At 40.4% G+C, this 20,074-nt stretch overlaps 1 protein-coding gene across 1 annotated transcript; it reads left to right on the forward strand.

The window, feature by feature from the left end:
- Nucleotides 1-2,729: 2,729 nt before the first annotated feature.
- On the forward strand, nt 2,730-19,406 carry CHRNA5 (cholinergic receptor nicotinic alpha 5 subunit). Its single transcript, XM_030456983.1, has 6 exons — nt 2,730-2,894; nt 11,715-11,866; nt 12,693-12,737; nt 14,137-14,246; nt 15,091-15,922; nt 18,990-19,406. The coding sequence occupies exons 1-6, from the start codon at nt 2,777-2,779 to the stop codon at nt 19,149-19,151; spliced, it is 1,419 nt and encodes a 472-aa protein (XP_030312843.1). The 5' UTR covers nt 2,730-2,776; the 3' UTR covers nt 19,152-19,406.
- The last annotated feature ends 668 nt before the right edge of the window (nt 19,407-20,074 follow it).

Consider the following 20,074-nt stretch of genomic DNA (forward strand, 5'->3'; position numbering starts at 1 on the left):
TCTTGGCTTTAATCTGGAGAAAATGCAGTTTTTACACACACAAAAAAAATCTTCAAATGTTTCTGGTTTTACAAAGACAACTGAGCTGCTTTCTATTTTTATCAGAGATTAATTTGGCATTTGGCTGCTCAGTGCACAGTAAAAGCTGCCATCAGCCAATTTGCTGGAGATTCTCAGAGCTGGCTTTAGTGGGGACCTTCAGATGTCAACTCCTGCTGAGAAAGAGCCCTTTGACAGACAGCAGACATTGCTCATGAAATTGTTTAGGCTTGCACTTAATGATAAATATTCAACTTAACATGCCACTGTTAGTAAAAACATTTTGCTCCAGGATGAAAGCAGCAGGAAAAAAAAGGCTTGTTATTTATATCTGCTGTTTTCTAGAACAGTAATAATACAGCATAATTAATGTGTGCCAGATGATGCTACATCAAATATTTAGCAAAATGTTGGGCACATAACCTACTGGGTTTAATCATGGTGTGTTTCACAGCATCTGGGTTTGCCTAACTAGGACCTGGCTGCAAACAAATCCATAGTTACATAATAAATCCATTTTGCTGTGTCCTGCACCTTCCAGTGGCAACCACAACGTTGACTACAGACATTGTGGCTCTAAAATGCACGTGCAACACACACACCCTGCTCTCAGAAGGAGAGATTTTAGGTGATAACCTTAGGAACACCAGCTGCAGTGCAGCCCTGGGCCACTTAGCACAGATCACAGGTTTGCCATTTCAATAGAAACATGGCCCTGTAATTTTTGGAGCACTAAGAAGGCATTAGAGCTCCACTCTATCTCAATATATTAATAGATTTTGTTGTGGTTTGGTTTTCGTGGGTTTTTTTGTTTGTTTTCCTTCAGGCCATGCTTTAGGCTAAAGTATATTTTTATTTTAATTTACTCTCAAATCTTGTGCATGCACAGAGAGCATTTCACAGTAAGAGTCACACACTGTGCATCCCTTGACACATTTTGAGGCAGAGGACGTGCAGCACACAAACCCTCTCAATATATAAAACGCAGAGCATTGGAATCAATACAAGGTGTCACTGGAAGTGTGCTAGGAGAAAGCACCAGGTAAGCAGTCTTTTTTTTTCAGATGCCACGTACTGACTGCATTATGTCTTCCAGAACCTAAATGTGGCTGCAGGGTAAGATAATACAGAAAAACCATGAAATTACAAATGGTACTGAAGTGCTCAAATACTTCGTTTCGGTCATAAAAACGATTAATGCTTTACAGAAAGATGCATGCACTACTGTTCCATGAAATGAACACAATATAAAAGGCTTTCTAAAGTTGACAGCGTGCTTAATGAAATCACTACTTTGAGTTCTGCTCCTTTTAGGAAGGTACAAAGTTGCTAAAATTATCTGGATTTAAAAAGGTCCATTTTTCCGAGGAATCTGGTAATCTAGCACCTTCCATGAACACTGCCTAGAGCCATTTAGCCTTTCTTTCCAAATCTTCTTATTCTTCAAATCTTAAGCAGCATCTTAAATGTAAAAAAATGCATTAATGTCAACTGCTCCTGCTCTCTGTGGCAGTGTACATCATACATTTCCATTAGGATGATTTAGGAAAAATCACTAATTAGATTTTCATGGTGCATTTAAAGCTGTCTTTTGTAACAGCTTTTTATTTATCTGATAGAGAAAGAAGTTGGGTTTTGTACAGAGTATTCAGTATATATTTTAATGTATAAATATGTATATGTATAAAGATAGAAACATCCTAGGCCTTTTCAACTTGCATCAATTTATCTTTTTTTGAGTAAAAGTTACAAAGCATTGATTTAGAAGCTTCAGAAAATTAACCTTACCGCTTCGTGTGGGATTTTAAAACCAGTTAAATTTAATATTTTCATTTTCACTAAAAACGACTTAAACTTCCAACATGGTTTAAAAGAAGCAGATGTGGATCCGGGTGGGTTTCTGAAGGTTTCTATGGTGATCCTGGCCTCGGGTCTCCGGTGCCTCCGCGGGAGCCTCTGCGGGACGTGCGGAGCCGCAGGGCGGTGCGTGAGGGGATCGCCTCAGCCCCTGCCCCCCGGGACCTCTCCCTCCTTCCCTCCCGGGGAACTTCTCCTGAACGCCTGAGGGGAGGCGGTCGGGGTTGCCTCCCCTTGAAACCGGGCAGCTCGGGTGTCCGCCCGGCACCCGCCGCCCAGCTCAGGGCTACCTCAGGGCCACTTCAGGACCACCTCAGGACCACCTCAGAGCTACCTCAGGGCTACCTCAGGGGCACATCAAGGCCACCTCAGGGCTACTTCAGGACCACCTCAGGGCCACCTCAGGGGAACATCAAGGCCACCTCAGGGCCACCTCAAGGCCACCTCAGGGCCACCTCAGGGGAACATCAAGGCTACTTCAGGGCTACCTCAGGGGCACATCAAGGCCACCTCAAGGCTACCTCAGGGCCACCTCAGGGTCACCTCAGGGCTACCCCAGGGGCACCTCAAGGCCACCTCAGGGCTACCTCAGGGCTACCTCAGGGGCACATCAAGGCCACCTCAGGGCCACCTCAGGGCTACCTCAGGGCTACCTCAAGGCCACCTCAGGGCCACCTCAGGGCTACCTCAGGGCTACCTCAGGGGCGCCCCCTCCCCGCTCCGCCCGCTCTAACGGCTCCCGGCGCGCGCGCTCCTCTCGCGCCCCCTGACGGCTCCCGGCGGGGCGGGGCCAGCGCTGACCGCTACCCGCGGCGCCCCCGCAGCTGCCCCCGTTCCCGCCGTGGGGCTCTGAGGCAGCGTGGGGAACCCAACCCCAGCCATGGCCGAGCGCGGAGCCTGGGTGTGCTGCGGCCGCCCCTTGCTCCTCTTCACCTGCTTCTTCCCACACGTTCTCAGCCAGCCTGCAGCCGGCCCGGCCGCCCGCTCCCCTCAGGCGGGTAAGGCGCCTCAGGGCGGCCCCGTGTGGGTGAGGGCGGGCGGGGTGCTCTGCCGGGGCCGCGGGAGAAGAAGGGGAGGGTGTTGGAGGGGAGGGCAGGGTCGGCTGCGACTTGTGAGCCCCCTCGAACCCGGCTTTCGCGTGAACCTGCTGTTGTGCGGGGCTAATTCTCCGCCGGGGGCAGGGGGAGGTGGTACCGGAGCCCCCGGCTCTGCGGGGCTGTCGCTCCCTCGGCTGGCAGCGGCGGGAGAGCGGGCTGGAGGGGAGCGGGTTTCGTGAGGTAAAACGAGGCGGGTTTCGGTGTGTGTGGGGAAGGCGGCCGGGGTTGGGGCAGCCTCGCTTTCCACACCATCAACTTTTGCTGAGACGAGGCTTAAAAAAGGCTGATTGTGAGGTGAAGCGGGGTTCCGGCCGATGTTGCGGTGTGCTGAGGTGGGGCTTGCGGGACTGGGGTGGGTTTTGAACAAACTAAGGTGAGCTACGGAGACCACGGTCAAAGAGGTTCCCCAGAGCTGCCCCTTTCAGGCAAGGGGGGGAAAAAATCCCTTTGCCACACCGAGACTGTTCAGGTGCATCTGAGTCTTGCGTGCTGCGGGTTTCATTACCCAGGTGCCCCGCGTTTTAAATTAATTGATAGTTCTTTGAAGGTTTGAAGTGTCATGGCTTTCAGTTCTTGCTCGGTTCCCTTACTGAGGCGAAGAAGAGTTGTAAATTTGCAGCTGGTACAGAGGGAAGTTTACAGGATATATTTTAATAACTGCGATATCGCACATGGATCTGGCTGCACAGGAAAAAGTCCTTCTGAAGAATTTTTAGCAGAATTCATTTTGCTTTTGTCATGCGTTATTTCTTTGACTTAAAAAGAGTCAGTCTCGTAATTCAATCAGGATGTATCTTTCAGAGTTGAAGGATGAAAATGTGAAGATAAAGTGTTTATGAAATTACACAAAGATTAAAGGAGCGAAATCAATGCTCTTTGCCAAGAATTTTTTAGCAGTAGTTATTCCAGAACATGGCTTTTACATAATTTATAGGTACATTCCTATGTTTTGCAGTTTTGCAAGCAAAAAGGAGATTAATTAAAAATTGAAAAAATGTTTTAAGTATGATTTAGGCAAAGGAAATGGTATTAATGTCTCAGTTTTAATTAGACATGCAAAACAGTCTGTTATTGCTAACTGTGAGTGAAAATGCTATCTTGGTATCAGTCTTTGGAAAAGTAGTGTTTTTCATCATAGCAGAAGATATTACTTTGTGAAACTGTTATGTTACATTACAAGGTACAGATGAGGGTATGGATTTGCTTGCGTTCATGTTAAAGCAGATTTTGTCTTTTGGCACAAGCCAGCAGTGTTGACTTCATTGAGAACTGTTCATATATAGCGAGGATAAAATTTCTTTTCACAATTTGTTTCCTCTAAAATAAAATGAAATTTGCTATTAATAGGTAGCTGTGATATTTTTCACCTTCTTATTAAAATATAAGGTGAAGAAAAATAACCTAAATCAAAGTATCTTGTACACACAGTTAAATTATTCTAGAGATACTACTTTACATGTGGTAATAATTTTAACGACTAGAAGTGAATTATGTATGTCATTTAGTTTTCATTACACTGTGAGGGCTTGAAAATGGATTCTGTGTTTCCTTTAGTTAGAAGTCTGGGAGTGAACTAACCCTTTATCCTGGATAACTTTCTGTGCTGATTTAAAATACAGCCAGATTCTAACTTTTGCTCCTTGCTCTGATTTTTAAACAGGTGAGACTGAAATGCAGGAGCTGAATCGAGGTTAAGAACCACCCGTAGCAGTGCTGTGCCATGTTGCACTGGGGTCGTGTTCCTTTGTGAGGTCACACACCCAAACGTTTTCCACTCAGTTTAGCAGATAGGATCCTCCTCCCTGCCCAGCAGGAAGCAGCAAATCTCCCTGCACGTAGGGGTTTCTTCTGATTTTTCTCTGACAATATTTTGTGCTTTCTTTTGGGATTCTTAGGGAGAAAAATGTGAGCATTGATTTACAGAGAAATGTCTGTGCTGCTTTGTAGGAGGAGCTGTGGATGGAAAGTATTTGCATCATTTCCCACTTTTCAGAAACCTGATTTTTTGTATGACAGTAGATGTTCTGAAACCTCCTGCATCTGTTTTTGAGCAGAGTATCTTATTTCTAAGGAGAGTGTCCAGTTTCTCTGTGCACTGTATTGCAGTGTACCTGAGACTGAAATTGAGCTGCATAAGCAAAATGCAGCCACGGCAGAAGGTAACCCCAGTGCACAACTTCTGCAGCAACCAGAGCTGCACTGGCAACTTGTAAGGAGCCTGTGGCCTGTGACATATTTGTATAAATTGTGGATTTCTGTTTACTTCCATGATACATGCCATCAAAATCTATATAAATAAGTATATTTAACATTCAGTATACTTGTTCTTCCTTTTGCTCCCTGTATTATCCACACTTGCATACATGCTTTTTGCTGCTTGTGTTTTATATTCCTCAGTGCTGTCTTTCCAGTCCTTACTGGCAAGTCAGCAGTCAGCAAAATGATGTAGTGTTAAATGATACAAAGAGAGATGACCAAATCCTGGATTTGTTAAAGAAAAAAAGTTCTCCTGGCTTCAGTGACCAGCATTTTTAGCCTGAGGCAGACTGACATGAGGCAGCAATTTCACATGCCCTGGCTGTTGGGGCAGGGAGAAGGACCAGAGTTCTGTCAGCTGAAAGCTGTGTGGAGAACATTAGTGTCAACGAAGTAACAAGAAAATGCTGTGCCATGCACCAGACCCCTAACCTTACAGTGTAGGGGGCTGTTAATCAGGAAAAAACTGCTGGGAGGAGCTTCACTGCAGAGTTCAGGAAGCTCTTGGGTGGGTTCTGGGCATTTACAGTGGAATCCATAGCAGAGATGTTCAGAAAGGAATGGTTAGTTCTGCAGTTAGGTCTCAATCTAAAGACTGACCATCGGTCTGTAGTTGATAGGATGTATTTCTTGATTAGCTACAAACTACATGGCAGTACAGTCTGGTGTACTTGTAAATGCATTCATGAATATAGTCTGTAATTATCCCTTGATGCTAAGCTGTTAGGGGATAGTTTAGTTCTACTTTCAATTATCAGCTTCAATTATCAATCTTTTAAATCTGACTTGAGTGTAGGAAACATCTTCCCTGCTTTCTATGTGCAGTTCTTGTACCTCTGTTCACATTGATTAAGTGCTAAGCAGCATTGCAGCTCAAAATCCTTGATAGTTTCACTTCCACAATACGTTGTTTTATTTTGCTACTGGTTGGCAGGAGACTGATGTGCTGGGTAAGAGAGAAGGCAGAAATCTTCCCAATAACTTGACAAGCTTGGGGTAAATAAAAATCCTAAGTGTTCCTGCAGCTACCAGGCATGTATGTGTACATAGTGATAGGAATACAAGGCTGTCACTTTTGTGCTCTCAACCTTTGGAATCTCAAGACAACCTCTAAATAAAACAAATTTGCAAAGAAAAAAATAAAAAACACCAATAAGAAACAGTCCAGAATCTTTTCCATGCTTGTAGCTGTAGTGGTAGGTTTTGAATTATTTTTATACAGGGGAGAAAAAAAAACACTTGTAGGAGGTAATAGCTGGCTTTTCTGACTTTCTTTTAGTAAATTGTAAATGGTGTCAGTAATCCTGCTTTGACTTATTCTAGTAAAGACGAGTTTGATCTTTCTAAATGCTGTTAACTAAACATTTCATGGATGATTGGATTTTGGCAGTTGCTAAAGCATAGAAGGAAAAGAAGGCAAAATAATGGAAGGCCATACAGAAAGTATGACTCAGGATCCTTTCAAAGGAAGGGAGGCATTAATACAGAAATTTAACTTCCATTTTATACTTTAAACTTTACTTCATTTTGTACTTTAAACTTCACTTACCTATTCTGCTTGCTGAAGATTAAGCAAGATATTTTAAATGTAAAGGGAAGCTTAGAGAGCTGTGTAGTTAATATTGGATGTGATCTTGTTCTGCTTTTTCTTGTCTGCTGCAATATAAATACAGTTGGAATTGTAACCAGCTACTATAATGTTGTGATGAGAGTAGATTGGATTTGGGAAAATTCATGAACTTAAAGGATGCTCACTGTGGAATAAGTTAGTCTGTAGGAAAGATGGAAAACTTTTTATTTTCTCTGAAAATGATCACAGAACAATTTTTAGAGTAAGATTTACAGTTTCCATTGCACTTCTAGACTCCTATGTGCTCCCTTTGCTATAAATTATGTAAAATGTATTGCTTTAAGAAAAAAGTCTGTGTCATCATAGTAAATACAGTAGTGTACTGAAGGCAGCTGTACTGTGTGTGTTAGTATTCCTTCCTGGTTTGTAGGTAAACTCTTAGTTATAGTTTGTAGTAGTTAAATTTGTGAAATGATTAGCCCTCAATTATATCAATTAGAAAATGCCTTGAACTACATTGTTTAGAGTATAAGAACCAGTGTTCTGCAGTCCCATTGTGGTTCTTAGATGCTTTATCTAAGGAGGTGCTGAGGAATACTTAAAAGAAAATGTTGTTTTGAGGAGCACAGACTCTGGTGTTCTCCTGTTTAAAAACAAATTCATGAAAAAATCTAGGTATAGCTGCAACACCCACAGCCCATGCTCTTGTAAAAGGAGTACTGCTCCTAGAGCACATTAAGATGCAAAGAAATTGTGTTCCTTAATGCCATAGTGAGAAGCAATGGAAAAGGACAGCTTTTTACAAAAGAAAAACATTTTTGTAGTTTGTCTGAAGCATTTAACAACCCTGCCATTAGCAGCACTTGTGAAATTTTGACTTGAGAAACAACAACAAAATGAACAGACACATACACAGTCTGCCGTGCTATTAATGAGCCTGACACCCCTGTAATGCTTCCTCTTCCTTTACACATGGGTCTTCTAGAGTACTTCTATTGAAGTTTGTTAAATATCTGGAGGGAGAAATTGCAGAACTAGATTTTTAAATGTCTCTGACATCAAGTGTTCAATTAGAATTTCTGCTTGCTGTCTTGTCAAAAGTGTGCTCCACCTGCTTCAGAGGTTAAAAAAGCTGGTTCATTTGTCTGCTTTGTGCATAAACGTTTCTCTCCTTTTTGTAGGATTAAAATTTCAGCCATCCAGCATTATCTCATGTGATTAGCTTTTTTTGCTGAACATGAAATCACACTGAGAGGGGATGAGCAGAGAAGAGTTTCAGGTGTGAATTATAAAGTAAACATTGTTTTTGGGATTTAGCACTAAACCATATGTAGAGCCCACCTTGGATTAGGACTGCAGAAGTTACCTAATATCAGGAAAAGTAAAGGCACCCAAAACCAGGCATACTTAGACTTGCTCATGAAGTGCTACAAATCTGCATTTTTTTAGTACAGTGAGCTAGTAGCAGAGTGAGTGCTTCCATAATCTCTTGCCATCTGGTTCACTGTGAGACTTGTACTCTGGTTTGTTTGTTTGCTAATCTTGCTAGTTTTAGGTTTTAACCTCTTTCTGCTTTCCTCTAACCAGCATACCAAGTCTGCTGCCTTAAGCCATTGACTGTATTTTCATCTCTTGTCCTCTCTTCTCTACCTTTTTTCTGCTTGCCACCAGTTTGTCAATTTTTTTTTTGTTGGATTTAATGACAACAAGTAACTTAGAACTGCACCCTGTATTATAATCTTAAAAGCATGCAGATACAGGGAAAAGAGAAATGAAATGCATTCAGACTATGTATGTATGGTCCTATTAAATAGAATCTGGGAAAGTAGGAGTGTTTGTTTATTTTGGTTTTGATTACTCAATATCTTGTTGTCATCTCCAGCTTCCTCATGGAGTTCTCCTTTGTATAGGCTCTTTTTTAGACCAATACAGCCCAGCTTATTAATAAGCAGAACAAACTAGAAATATGAAGAAGTGTGGTAGAAAAAAATTAGTTGAAAAAAATTAGTTGAACCATATTGTTAGTAAACATGGTCATTGTAATAAATCAGTGAGTAAACTCTAGCTCTGAGTGTAAAATGCTTTGAAAAATATCTTTAAGTATACAGAAGAGGTAAAGGAACACATCCCCAGCTAGCATAGCAGGGAAGACACTGGAAACAGCAGGTACCCTGAGGATGCTGTATCGGTGTACAGGAGGTCATCTTACAGAAACACAGAAATGGTGAAAGTGCAACTTTGCCTCTGCATTGCTTCAAGGTCAGTTAGTGGGGAGAGAATACCCAGCTGCACAGTCATGCTCAGATTGTACAGAAAATTCAGTTGAGAGTTGTAACTGTAAAAGGGAAATGTAATTAATGCTAATACAAAAATCAAGTGTTTATGAAACATTAGGCTGAAATACACACAGACCCATTCATAACTTGGGAAATAGGGATACAGAAATAGAGTAGGTCGTGTCTTCAGGAAGTATTTTTTTGGATGTCTGTAAAAAGCAAGGTGACAAATTTACGTATAGTTACACATGAGAAAAAAATCCTTAACTAATGGGGATAGACTGAACCTAAGGTATCCATAAAAATAAATATATTTAACCCAATAACTGTGAAGGTAACTTGTGTGTGTGTAACTTGCTGGATCTCTTGGCAGCAACTCTTGCATCCCATCTGTTTCCATGTGTCTGTCTGAGGTATGCTCAGAGCTCCAGCACAAGCTGCTGATCACTTCTTTGCTATTACACAACCATCACATCAACAATCCTGAAATGGAAAAACATTAAATTGGAGAACATGCACAGATAATTCATCTCACAGAGCAGTAGGGTGCTGTGTTTGTGAATGAATGAAATGGGATTGGTTTTGGGACAGAAGGTGAACTGTCTTAAAACTCAAATGCTGATTTGGCCTTCAGCAAGAACCATGCTGCAACAAATGCAAGCCAGCAAACTGTTGATCAAATTCTGAGGTAAGTAGTGGTGAAATGAGAGCTGATACCCTCTGCAAGTCTGGTGCTGCCTGACAAACCTGACAATTTAGTAGTCCTGGGCAATTATCAAATTATACTCTTCTTCAGTGTCTAATACTCTCTGACTCACTGAATGGGTAAAGTAATGAACTTCAAATAGAAATTGTTTGTATAGCTTTTAATTGATATTTTTGTTTCTTTTACCTTTTAAGAGAAAGGTTCAATGCATTCATTGTTTTTTGTGCATGTGTCATTCACTACTATTTCTTCTGCTTCTGTTGTATTCACTAGATTCAACTCCTCTTGAAACAAAATAATGTTAATCTTGTAAATCTGTCTCTAGTTTTAATCTGTTTATGCCATTCTCTGGTGCTTTTCTGTTTCTGATAGGTCTTTTTTTAGATGGATGCTGTTAGTGAGCACATAATTTCTAGAGAGGTCATGCCCTACACTTATGTAATGGTATAATATTTTAAATCTGCATTAAAAAGAGATGGTTGTGAACATCTTTCTTACATTTATTCTGTCCTTTACACTGACTATAATAATTTTTAGGTCTTTTTTTCAGAATTAGTTTCAGTCCATTTAAATCTCCTCAGTGAATAGTAAAAATCTTTGTCCAGAACGTATATTCATGGTTTTTGGTGCTTGCTTGGACTTCTGTCTGTGAACTGGGGACCCTTGTGAACTCATTCCCTTCAAGGTGATGAATGTAGCTTGTGCTGCTTCTTGAGGTGGTGGCCTCCTCCAGGTCTTTCACACTGCCTTGGAAAGCTGTTGTTACTCAGGTTACTTAGCTAGATCTTGCCTTTTTCCCCTCCCCTCTCTCTCTTATCTTCCCCATGTTTGTCCACCTCTTGTTATTTAGGGTATATAATTTTTTGCATAGGTTCTTATTATGGAGAATCCTTAAACTTTGCCTTTTTTGAGTGGCAGATATTCTACTGATATCTGTGAGCCCACTAACCAGTGAGTTGGTAAAAAACCTCTTTGTGTCTTCCCAAAGATGAAGGACAGCTGTTGCTCCATGAGGTACCTTAGAACAACTTAAAAATCTCTTTTAAAGTCTGGGCTGCTCTCTGCCTGCAGTTTCTGCATCTATAAAACTTTTTTTTTTTTTTCCTTCCTAAAGCTCCTTTGCATATTTATTCCATTCTGGACACAGGACACAAGACAACACTTAGTGTTCACTTCTTTGTAAGCTGCCCGAAGATTTTTGGCAGTTCCAGGTTATCAATTAGTGCAGATGCTTAAATAGAACTCCTTGAAAACTATGGTTAAGTAACTGAGTTTATACTATTACCTAATTAGTAAAGTGCTATCCAGTTATTGTGACACTGGAATAGGTAGAGGACAGACTGGGAAAGAGATTGGCCCCTGTGTTTAGGATACAGGAGTGTGTGGAAGAAGTGCTCTACAGGTACTGCAAAGTTTATACCTCACAGATGTGACCAAACATGAGGAGAAATAATGTATGAAACGTGAGGAGACTGATGTTTCCAACTGTAGCACAAGTTATGCAATATGCTAAAGACTCATACAGTGTGGATGTAGGTTTTTCAAAGAAGTCTCACCTTGTTTTAGGTAGAACTTTAGTCCCTCTCTAGATAAGTTTTCAGTTGTAGAGGGTTTCCATAATTGCATGGCACCAGGTAAATGATAAAAGTGCAGTTTGCCTTTATTACTACTGGATTTATCTTGATGTTTTTGGGTCACAGATTTTAGAAGTGAGATGGTGGTATGGAAATGCTAATAATACCACCTAATTTTATGAAATTCTTTGAAGACCTTGGCCATTTTTCCAGAGAAAAGGGGATAAGATGAAAAATTCAACTCTGCAAAAAAAAATAGCTGTAGCTCTTTGGACACAGGAATGCAGATATACACTGTTGGTTTAAATCAATATTAACGAAGTACTTTTTTATATATAGGTGTATCAGAACCTTCTTTTATTGCTAAAAGTGAAGATCGTTTGTTTAAACATCTGTTTGAAGACTACCAAAGATGGGTTCGTCCAGTGGAACACTTGAATGACACAATCAAAATCAAGTTTGGTCTTGCAATCTCTCAGCTTGTAGATGTGGTATGTACACTAAAGTTTGTGTAGTTTTTGCCCTAGTTATGAAAATTTTGGAACATAAGGTCATATAGGCTTATTTTAGCCCAAACACAGTGGGTTAAACTTCTGGAATCATCCTCAGCAGAATAAAAATGCATTGTTGGTGGGGGTATGGGGAAGTGATTGCAAAGATGGCTCTTATGTTCAGTAGAGTTTTCAGGAAAAAAAATGTGGGTGAAATCCCTAAGGGTGGGGAATTGTGTTTTAGTTTATTTATTCAGTGTTAAAACCACATTTTTAAAATTTATCAGTCTCATTTATGTAAAACTTAGAAACACTTTGAAGAACTTGTTCTTTCCCTTAAGCAGCAAAAAAATCTTTAAGCCTTCAAGTGTGTCACTTCCCTAGTAATAAAGGTTATCTTATGGCATAACATGGAATATAAAAGAGATTAACAGGTTTTCTTTCCCCCGTGTTATTCTCCTCAGCATATTAATTTTAAATTAAATTAGCTGTTTATAGCTATAAGGTAAGTTTTTCTTCCACACTGGCTGTTTATGTTTCCACAGAAAAACAGTAAGACTGCATGAAATATAGTCAAATAAAAAAATGTAAGAGAGGAGAGGGATGCAGAAGGGGGAAAATACCACTTTCAGCAGTTAAAGAATCAAAGATCATAACTCTGTGCTTTAAAAGTTCTCATGGAAACATTCTTATCAGTTGCTGGAATCTTTTTAGAACCATACTTCCTATTTTAAATTTTGTAATAAATAGCTGTGAGTTATAGCAACAAGTTACTATTAATGTATTGTGCAGATTTTTTTAAATAAAATATGCTTTATTGTTACAGGATGAGAAAAATCAATTGATGACAACAAATGTCTGGTTGAAACAGGTATGTGTAAAATTGACCAAAAAGTTCTGAAGCTTCAGAACTGCACATCAGAACTGAAACAGTGGTTTAATTAAACTCAAAAAAAAACACTGGTGTGTTAAGTTTTCTGCAGTTGTCTCTGGAAATGCTTTAAAGGACTAATTGTTATAAAACTAAAACTAAAAATTAAATTACCTAAATGAAAGAAATCAACCTGGCACATAATGTACCAAAGTGCATGTATTCAACCTTACAATTACTGCTTTGGTACATAAGTATTCTTTCAAAAACTATATTAAGATCTGTATGGTTTTGTGTAGTCTTTGTGTAGGGAGTTTTAAGATCTTTCTTGTGGGGTTTATTTGAGATGGTCACATAAACATCACTAAAGGATCACTAAAGTTGTATAAGCCTGGTCTAAAAAACTATTTTTTTCTTTTTAAATACATTTAGTTATGGGCAGGTAAAAGCCTACAAGCTCTTTAATATATAAGTCCAATGCTTAGTGGATGCAAACCTAGTGGCCACTGTTAAATGGGAACTGCTGCTCACAAATCATACTCAATTTAACTTGAAGAATGTTTGCAGACTCTGATTATACTGACCAGCTTACTAAATTATTTTTGCTTTGGATACTTCCTTTGGTTTTGCTGTGTTTCTTTGTTTGGTTTTACATTTAAAAGAATTTTTTCCTGTTGCTTTCCATTCCCTTATCTCCATTTACTGTAATTTCAGGCCAAATGTTTATTTTCAGGAGATCTTTGAGACTGGTCAGCAACTCTCAGAGGGCAGTGTGTTGATGCTAACACTTTGTGCCCTCTTAATAGTTGCTACAGAACTTGTTGCAGTTGAACCACTTCAAATAAAATGAGAACTGACCTGCATATGCTTTTAAAATTCTCTGTGGTGGTGAATTTGTAGTAACTTGCATTATTATCTCTTGAGCTTGTAGTTCAAGTATAAAATTACCAAAGCTCTACTATGCTTTTAATGGTGTTATTTTTAGTGTTGCTAGGAAAAACTATCTTGTGGGAGTTGCAGCATGATTTTTTTAATGAACAAAATGTTTTAATGCCTTCTGATCAGCTTCCAAAGTCATTGGTATTCATTCAGAAGAAGCTTTTTTTCCAAATTTAATTGTCTACACTTTATAATGGTTCTTTCTTATGAGCATATTCTCTGAAAAAACGTTTTTAATGCCTTAAGTTCTGTACAGAAGTACTGTCAAGTGCCTCTTGAAACAGGAAACAGTTACTGGATGAAGTAAAGAGATGTCTGTTCAGCAAATTCCCTGTTGTATGCAAATTTTAGAAGCCAGTTGGGTTTTTTAATAGCTTTTAAAATCTATTTTCATCCAATCTTGTCCTCTTTAAAAGAACTTCACATTAACAATGATATTTTACATTCTGCATATCCACAGGAATGGGTGGATGTCAAATTAAGGTGGAATCCTGAAGACTATGCTGGAATAACATCTATTCGTGTCCCATCAGATTCCATTTGGATTCCAGATATTGTGTTGTATGACAAGTAAGGTTATAATTTTTTTTTTGTATAAAATATGTTTACTTTCTAACTGTCCATGCTGCTTCTAGGAGGCTGGTTGGACAGATCATGTCCATTTAGTAGAGCTAAGAATGTGTGAAAGAACTTGCCCCTGGATGCAAACAGATTTGATTGCCATGTTCAATGCTTCAGTCTTTTTTATTTGTTTCTGTGTGGAATTTCCAGTCTATTTGAAAAGTTTATTTTCACTTTGTTTTAACTCTTTTTAATTAGGAAAGTGTCTTGCTGAGCATAGGGTAAAAACTAATGGTGTAGAATGACAGGAGGGATGCAGCTAATTCATACTGTTGGGTTTTTTTTTGAGAAGGAGCAGCTCTTAGAAGCAGTAACATTTGCTTATCTGAGATGCATATACAATGTTTCTGCAGCTCCTGAGTTGTTGAGTCAGGAAAAAAGGCTGTGGCAGTGGTTGTAGACTCAAGTTTGGTCATACACTTAAATATTATTTTGCCCATTTCAAGACCTTTTTTTTTTATTTTTTCTATGTTTTGGCCAAATTGTGAAGTATTTATGGTGTGTGAAACACCAGAGCTTGGTCATGCTGTTTAGAGGTCAGGTTTTTACAGTCCTTTGCATGTCATTTGAACCAGATCTTTTAATGACTTGAAAATATTCTTCACTCTTCCAAAAAAAGAGAATCAGCTTTCAAAAAAAGTTTAAAAATAAAAAAAATTGAATAAGAATATAGTAGGAAATCTGGGCTGTGAAGAGGGAGAGGGGAAAAGAAATGACAATAAACCCCCCCTATTTTATAGTTTAAAACCACACACCTTCCACTGTTACAGCCTGCATCTATCTCTGCTTTCAGTGCAGATGGACGTTTTGAGGGAACATCCACAAAAACTGTGGTAAAATACGATGGCACCATTGCTTGGACTCCCCCAGCAAACTACAAAAGCTCTTGTACTATTGATGTAACCTTCTTCCCCTTTGACCTCCAAAACTGCTCGATGAAGTTTGGTTCCTGGACCTATGATGGCTCCCAAGTTGATCTCATTCTTGAAGATTATGATGTAGACAAGAGAGACTTTTTTGATAACGGAGAATGGGAAATAGTGACTGCAACAGGGAGCAAAGGAAATAGGACTGATGGCTGCTGCTGGTATCCTTTTGTCACCTATTCATTTATAATTAGACGTTTGCCACTTTTTTACACCTTGTTTCTCATTATTCCTTGCATTGGGCTTTCCTTTCTAACTGTCCTTGTCTTCTACCTTCCTTCAAACGAAGGTGAAAAAATTTCCCTTTGCACTTCAGTGCTGGTTTCTCTGACTGTTTTTCTTCTTGTTATCGAAGAGATTATTCCATCATCATCTAAAGTTATCCCCCTGATAGGAGAGTACTTGGTGTTTACTATGATATTTGTGACCTTGTCCATTGTGATAACTGTCTTTGCTATCAACATCCATCACCGCTCCTCCTCCACACACAATGCTATGGCACCCTGGGTTCGCAAGATATTTCTTCACAAACTTCCCAAGCTGCTTTGCATGAGAAGTCATGTAGACAGATACTTTCCACAGAAGGAGGAAACAAGAAATGCCAGTGGATCAGAATCATCTAGGAACACGCTGGAAGCAGCTCTGGATTCCATCCGATACATCACCCAGCATGTTAGGAAGGAGAACGAAGTTCGTGAGGTGAGTGTGGTGGGTGTGAGGTGCAGAGGGTGTGAGGTGCAGAGGGTGTGAGGTGCGGAGGGTGTGAGGTGCAGAGGGTGTGAGGTGCAGAGGGTGTGAGGTGCGGAGGGTGTGAGGTGCGGAGGGTGTGAGGTGCGGAGGGTGTGAGGTGCGGAGGGTGTGAGGTGCGGAGGGTGTGAGGTGCGGAGGGGGTGAGGTGCGGAGGGGGTGAGGTGCAGAGGGGGTGAGGGGTAGTGGGGTGAGGTGCGGAGGGGGTGAGGTGCGGAGGGGGTGAGGGGTAGTGGGGTGAGGTGCGGAGGGTGTGAGGTGCAGAGGGTGTGAGGTGCGGAGGGGGTGAGGTGGGGTGTGTGAGGTGGGGTGTGTGAGGTGGGGTGTGGGGGGTGAGGCGTGGTGGGTGGGTGTGGTGTAATGTGGTGGGTGTGATGGCTGTGGTGTATGTGGCTGTATTACACTGAGCTGCTCAAACTGAAAATCAGGAACCAGAGTCATGGTGTGGTGTCAGCTGCAGATTAAATGTGTGCTATGGGATTTCCAGTGCTCATCCTTCACTGGTAGCTGTTATTATTAATTATTTCTGCTGGAAAGAAGTAGAAGTATGGTACAATACTGAGAATTCTTACAGATATTGGGGCCGATACTGTACAGTCCTTGGGTTTTTTTAAGTGTTTTGCTTTTTTCTAGACTTAAGTTAGTGTTGTTAATAATGTATTTTGGAGATAGTTGTCAGTTACAAGAGCATGTACTGTAACTGTTCCCTGTGGTGCTGCTGCATGTTACTGTAATGAGACAAGTAGGTATTTTTCATTTTCGTGTTGGATCTGAATGCTAGCTAAAGAATGCATCTGCCTAGCATTTCAGAATAAATATTCCTAAGCATTACTTTGCAGTTTTCAATTCCAGATAAAACCAGTATTTAAGGTCCTAACTTATATTAGTTTAAAAACAAGCTGCAGCCACACTGGTCATTTTATGCTGAGATCAGATAGGGATTAGATGACTTCTTGAATGCTCTCTTCTAACTTTCTTATTATTTATCTGTAAGTTATATTAGAAGAGGTGAAAGGCTTTTCAGTCTGTACATTTGCAGTCTGAGCTGTCATTAATGGATATTTACACCATTTGGGTAAGAGCATTATGAATTTATTTCCTTTTTGTGCTTTTTAAACTAGCACCATTGGATCAATAGGGACTTAGATGCTATTTTCAGGCTAGTCTGGACATACAGGAATTTGTTGCATGGTCTCAAGATACTGCTCTGTTTTCTGATGGCAAGGCCTGAGATTTTATTTATACAGAAGTTATACAGAACTCTCTGTCTATCAGAGTTGCTGATTGCTGAATGTTTGTTCTCAGATGCCAGCCTGGGAGTAAGCTGATGCCTCTAATGTAGCTCCTCAGGACTCGAGTGACATTATCACCAGGGATCTAGCCTAAATTCTGAACAAATATATCTACTGTACTGTTAAAACAACATCTAAAACTCGAGAATAGTTTGCTATTAAACACCTAAATCCCTGTAAATTAAGGGTTGATGATCTTTCACTTACTGACTTTACTGTATTTGACTGTGAGTGACTACAGGTGATAAGTATTTAGGTTTTAGGTGTAATGTGGTTGTGACTCTAAGCCTCAGAGATGAAAATACAGCTGGCTGGGGTTTCACTTGTATTTTATTATTTGGGCTCCAGAGAATTAAAGCTTGAATTGCAAAAGTTGTTCAGAATTAGTGCTGTTGTAGCCTTACCTCTTAGGAAGCAGTAGGGTTAGGAAATATGGAGAGCTCCAGTTCAAATCAGAGACAAGTCTTTGGCAGGGTTTTGATTAGCTTGCACAGTTCTGTCTGCTATACTTGAAAACCTATATATAGATATGAATAATCCAGTCAGGAAGGAAAATAATCTTACAAGTCATAGAATCATAGAATCATGGAATCGACTGGGTTGGAAGGGACCTCAGAGATCATCAAGTCCAACCCTTGATCCACTCCCCCCGTGGTTCCCAGCCCATGGCACTCAGTGCCACATCCAGGCTCTTTGGAAAGATCTCCAGACACGGAGAATCCACTACTTCCCTGGGCAGCCCATTCCAATGCCTGATCACCCTCTCCAGAAAGAAATTCTTTCTCATCTCCAAGCTAAACCTCCCCTGGCACAACTTGAGACCCTGCCCTCTTGTCTTGCTGAGAGTTGCCTGGGAAAAGAGACCAACCCCCCCCGGCTCCAACCTCCTTTCAGGGAGTTGGAGAGAGTGATGAGGTCTCCCCTGAGCCTCCTCTTCTCCAGCCTCAACACCCCCAGCTCCCTCAGCCCTTCCTCACAGCAATTCTGCTGGATCCCTTCACAGCCTCCTTGCTCTTCTCTGGACCTGCTCCAGCACCTCAATCTCCTTCCTGAGCTGAGGGGCCCAGAACTGGACACAGGACTCAAGCTGTGGCCTCACCAGAGCTGAGCACAGGGGCAGAATCCCTTCCCTGGACCTGCTGGCCACGCTGTTCCTCATCCAGGCCAGGATGCCATTGGCCTTCTTGGCCACCTGGGCACACTGCTGGCTCCTGTTCAGCTTCCTGGCAATAAGTCCTATAAGTATTCTCCCTAGCTTGTAATTCTGTGCAGCAGTAACTCCACAGCTTTCAGGTTTTGTATGTAACAGAAAATCTGCTGTCTACTATGAATTTTCCTTTTTAATTTTGATTGCCTGGGGCTTCTTTTCTACAAGTTTTGCTTCTAGCTTCTGCCTGGAAATTCCACTTTGTGATGAGGCTGTGGCATGAGTCTTAAATCCTGCAAAATGTTAGAAAATTGTGTTTATCTTTGCAGTTGAGCATGTCAGAGGCTTTTCAGGGTCAGTGTCTGCATGAAAAATCTATTATTGGTCTCTATAGTTCACAAGTTTGTAGTTTTGTCCTGTTCTACCTTGTAGTGTAATTATAAAAAGTTATTGAAGGGGCTTTCCAGATGGACCTGATTGGGAAAAAAGTGTGATGTAAAGTGATCCAGAATTGCAGGGTTTGGTACTGAATCTTCAGCTGCCCATGTTCTGATCAACTCATCTCTTCTTTGTTTTTTAGGTTGTTGAAGACTGGAAGTTTATTGCTCAGGTGCTTGATCGAATGTTCTTATGGACCTTTCTTCTGGTTTCAATCATTGGATCCCTTTTGTTATTTATTCCTGTTATTCATAAATGGGCAAGTATAATAGTTCCCACCCATATAGGCAGTACAAATGGATAAAAGATTTTTGGATCTGTCTCCTGCTAGTATGGCCTTAAGGAGATTTGCAGTAGCTCTATTTCCATACACATTTTTATGGGCATGTTTCTGATCCAGCAAAAAAAGCCAAACCCAGAAAATTGTCTTTATGTTAAAGCATGGCATCCCTAGCACATGTAGAAGTCAGTTTGCTTCTTAACAGTCATTAAGTTACTTCTAAACCAGATCAGAATTAGAAAGATCTTCTCCAGCACCTGCATGTTAGAAAAGCATACACTGACATCTACTGCAAGATAGATTTTAAAAGTTGGAAAATTATTACTATAGTGCAGTTATTAAATTACTATATAAATTGTTACATTGAGTACTAAAGATCTGCAGATATTTACACAGTAGAGTTGCTTATTTCAATTTACTGTAGTATGCAAAGGAGAGCTTTATCAATTCTCTTGCATGTGATACAGAAGTATAAAGTATCTACAAAGTAAATGCAAAGTCATAATAACATATCAAGTAAAAAGAGGGATTTGGCTTTACTTTCCCTTTCTAAATTATCAGTGGAATTTACTGCTAAATTGAAGACCTTGTTAATTGTCATGCTAAGATGAACATCTAATACAGTAATCCTTACAATGCCTGCAGGATACAAAGATACAGGGCAAAGAAGGCCAAGGCAATGAAACGAGTTCCCAAGTAGCACAAGTCCTGGAATTGATCAGAAGATTCAGTTTTATTTTAAATTTGTTTTACCTGTTGAACACTCTTGCTTTTGTTTAGCTTTGTAAGGCTCACAGGCAGAGAAATGATGTCACACACAACCCCCAACTTTTTTGTTTTTTTAATACCAATTTATGTGTAAATAATTTTGGTTGTGAAGGGAGTCATTCTTAACCTTGAGTTACCCAATTACATATGGCACTGGATACAGATATTTTCTGTGTTCC

Source organism: Calypte anna, chromosome 10 (genome assembly GCF_003957555.1).
Source record: "Calypte anna isolate BGI_N300 chromosome 10, bCalAnn1_v1.p, whole genome shotgun sequence".
Lineage (NCBI taxonomy): Eukaryota > Metazoa > Chordata > Aves > Apodiformes > Trochilidae > Calypte > Calypte anna.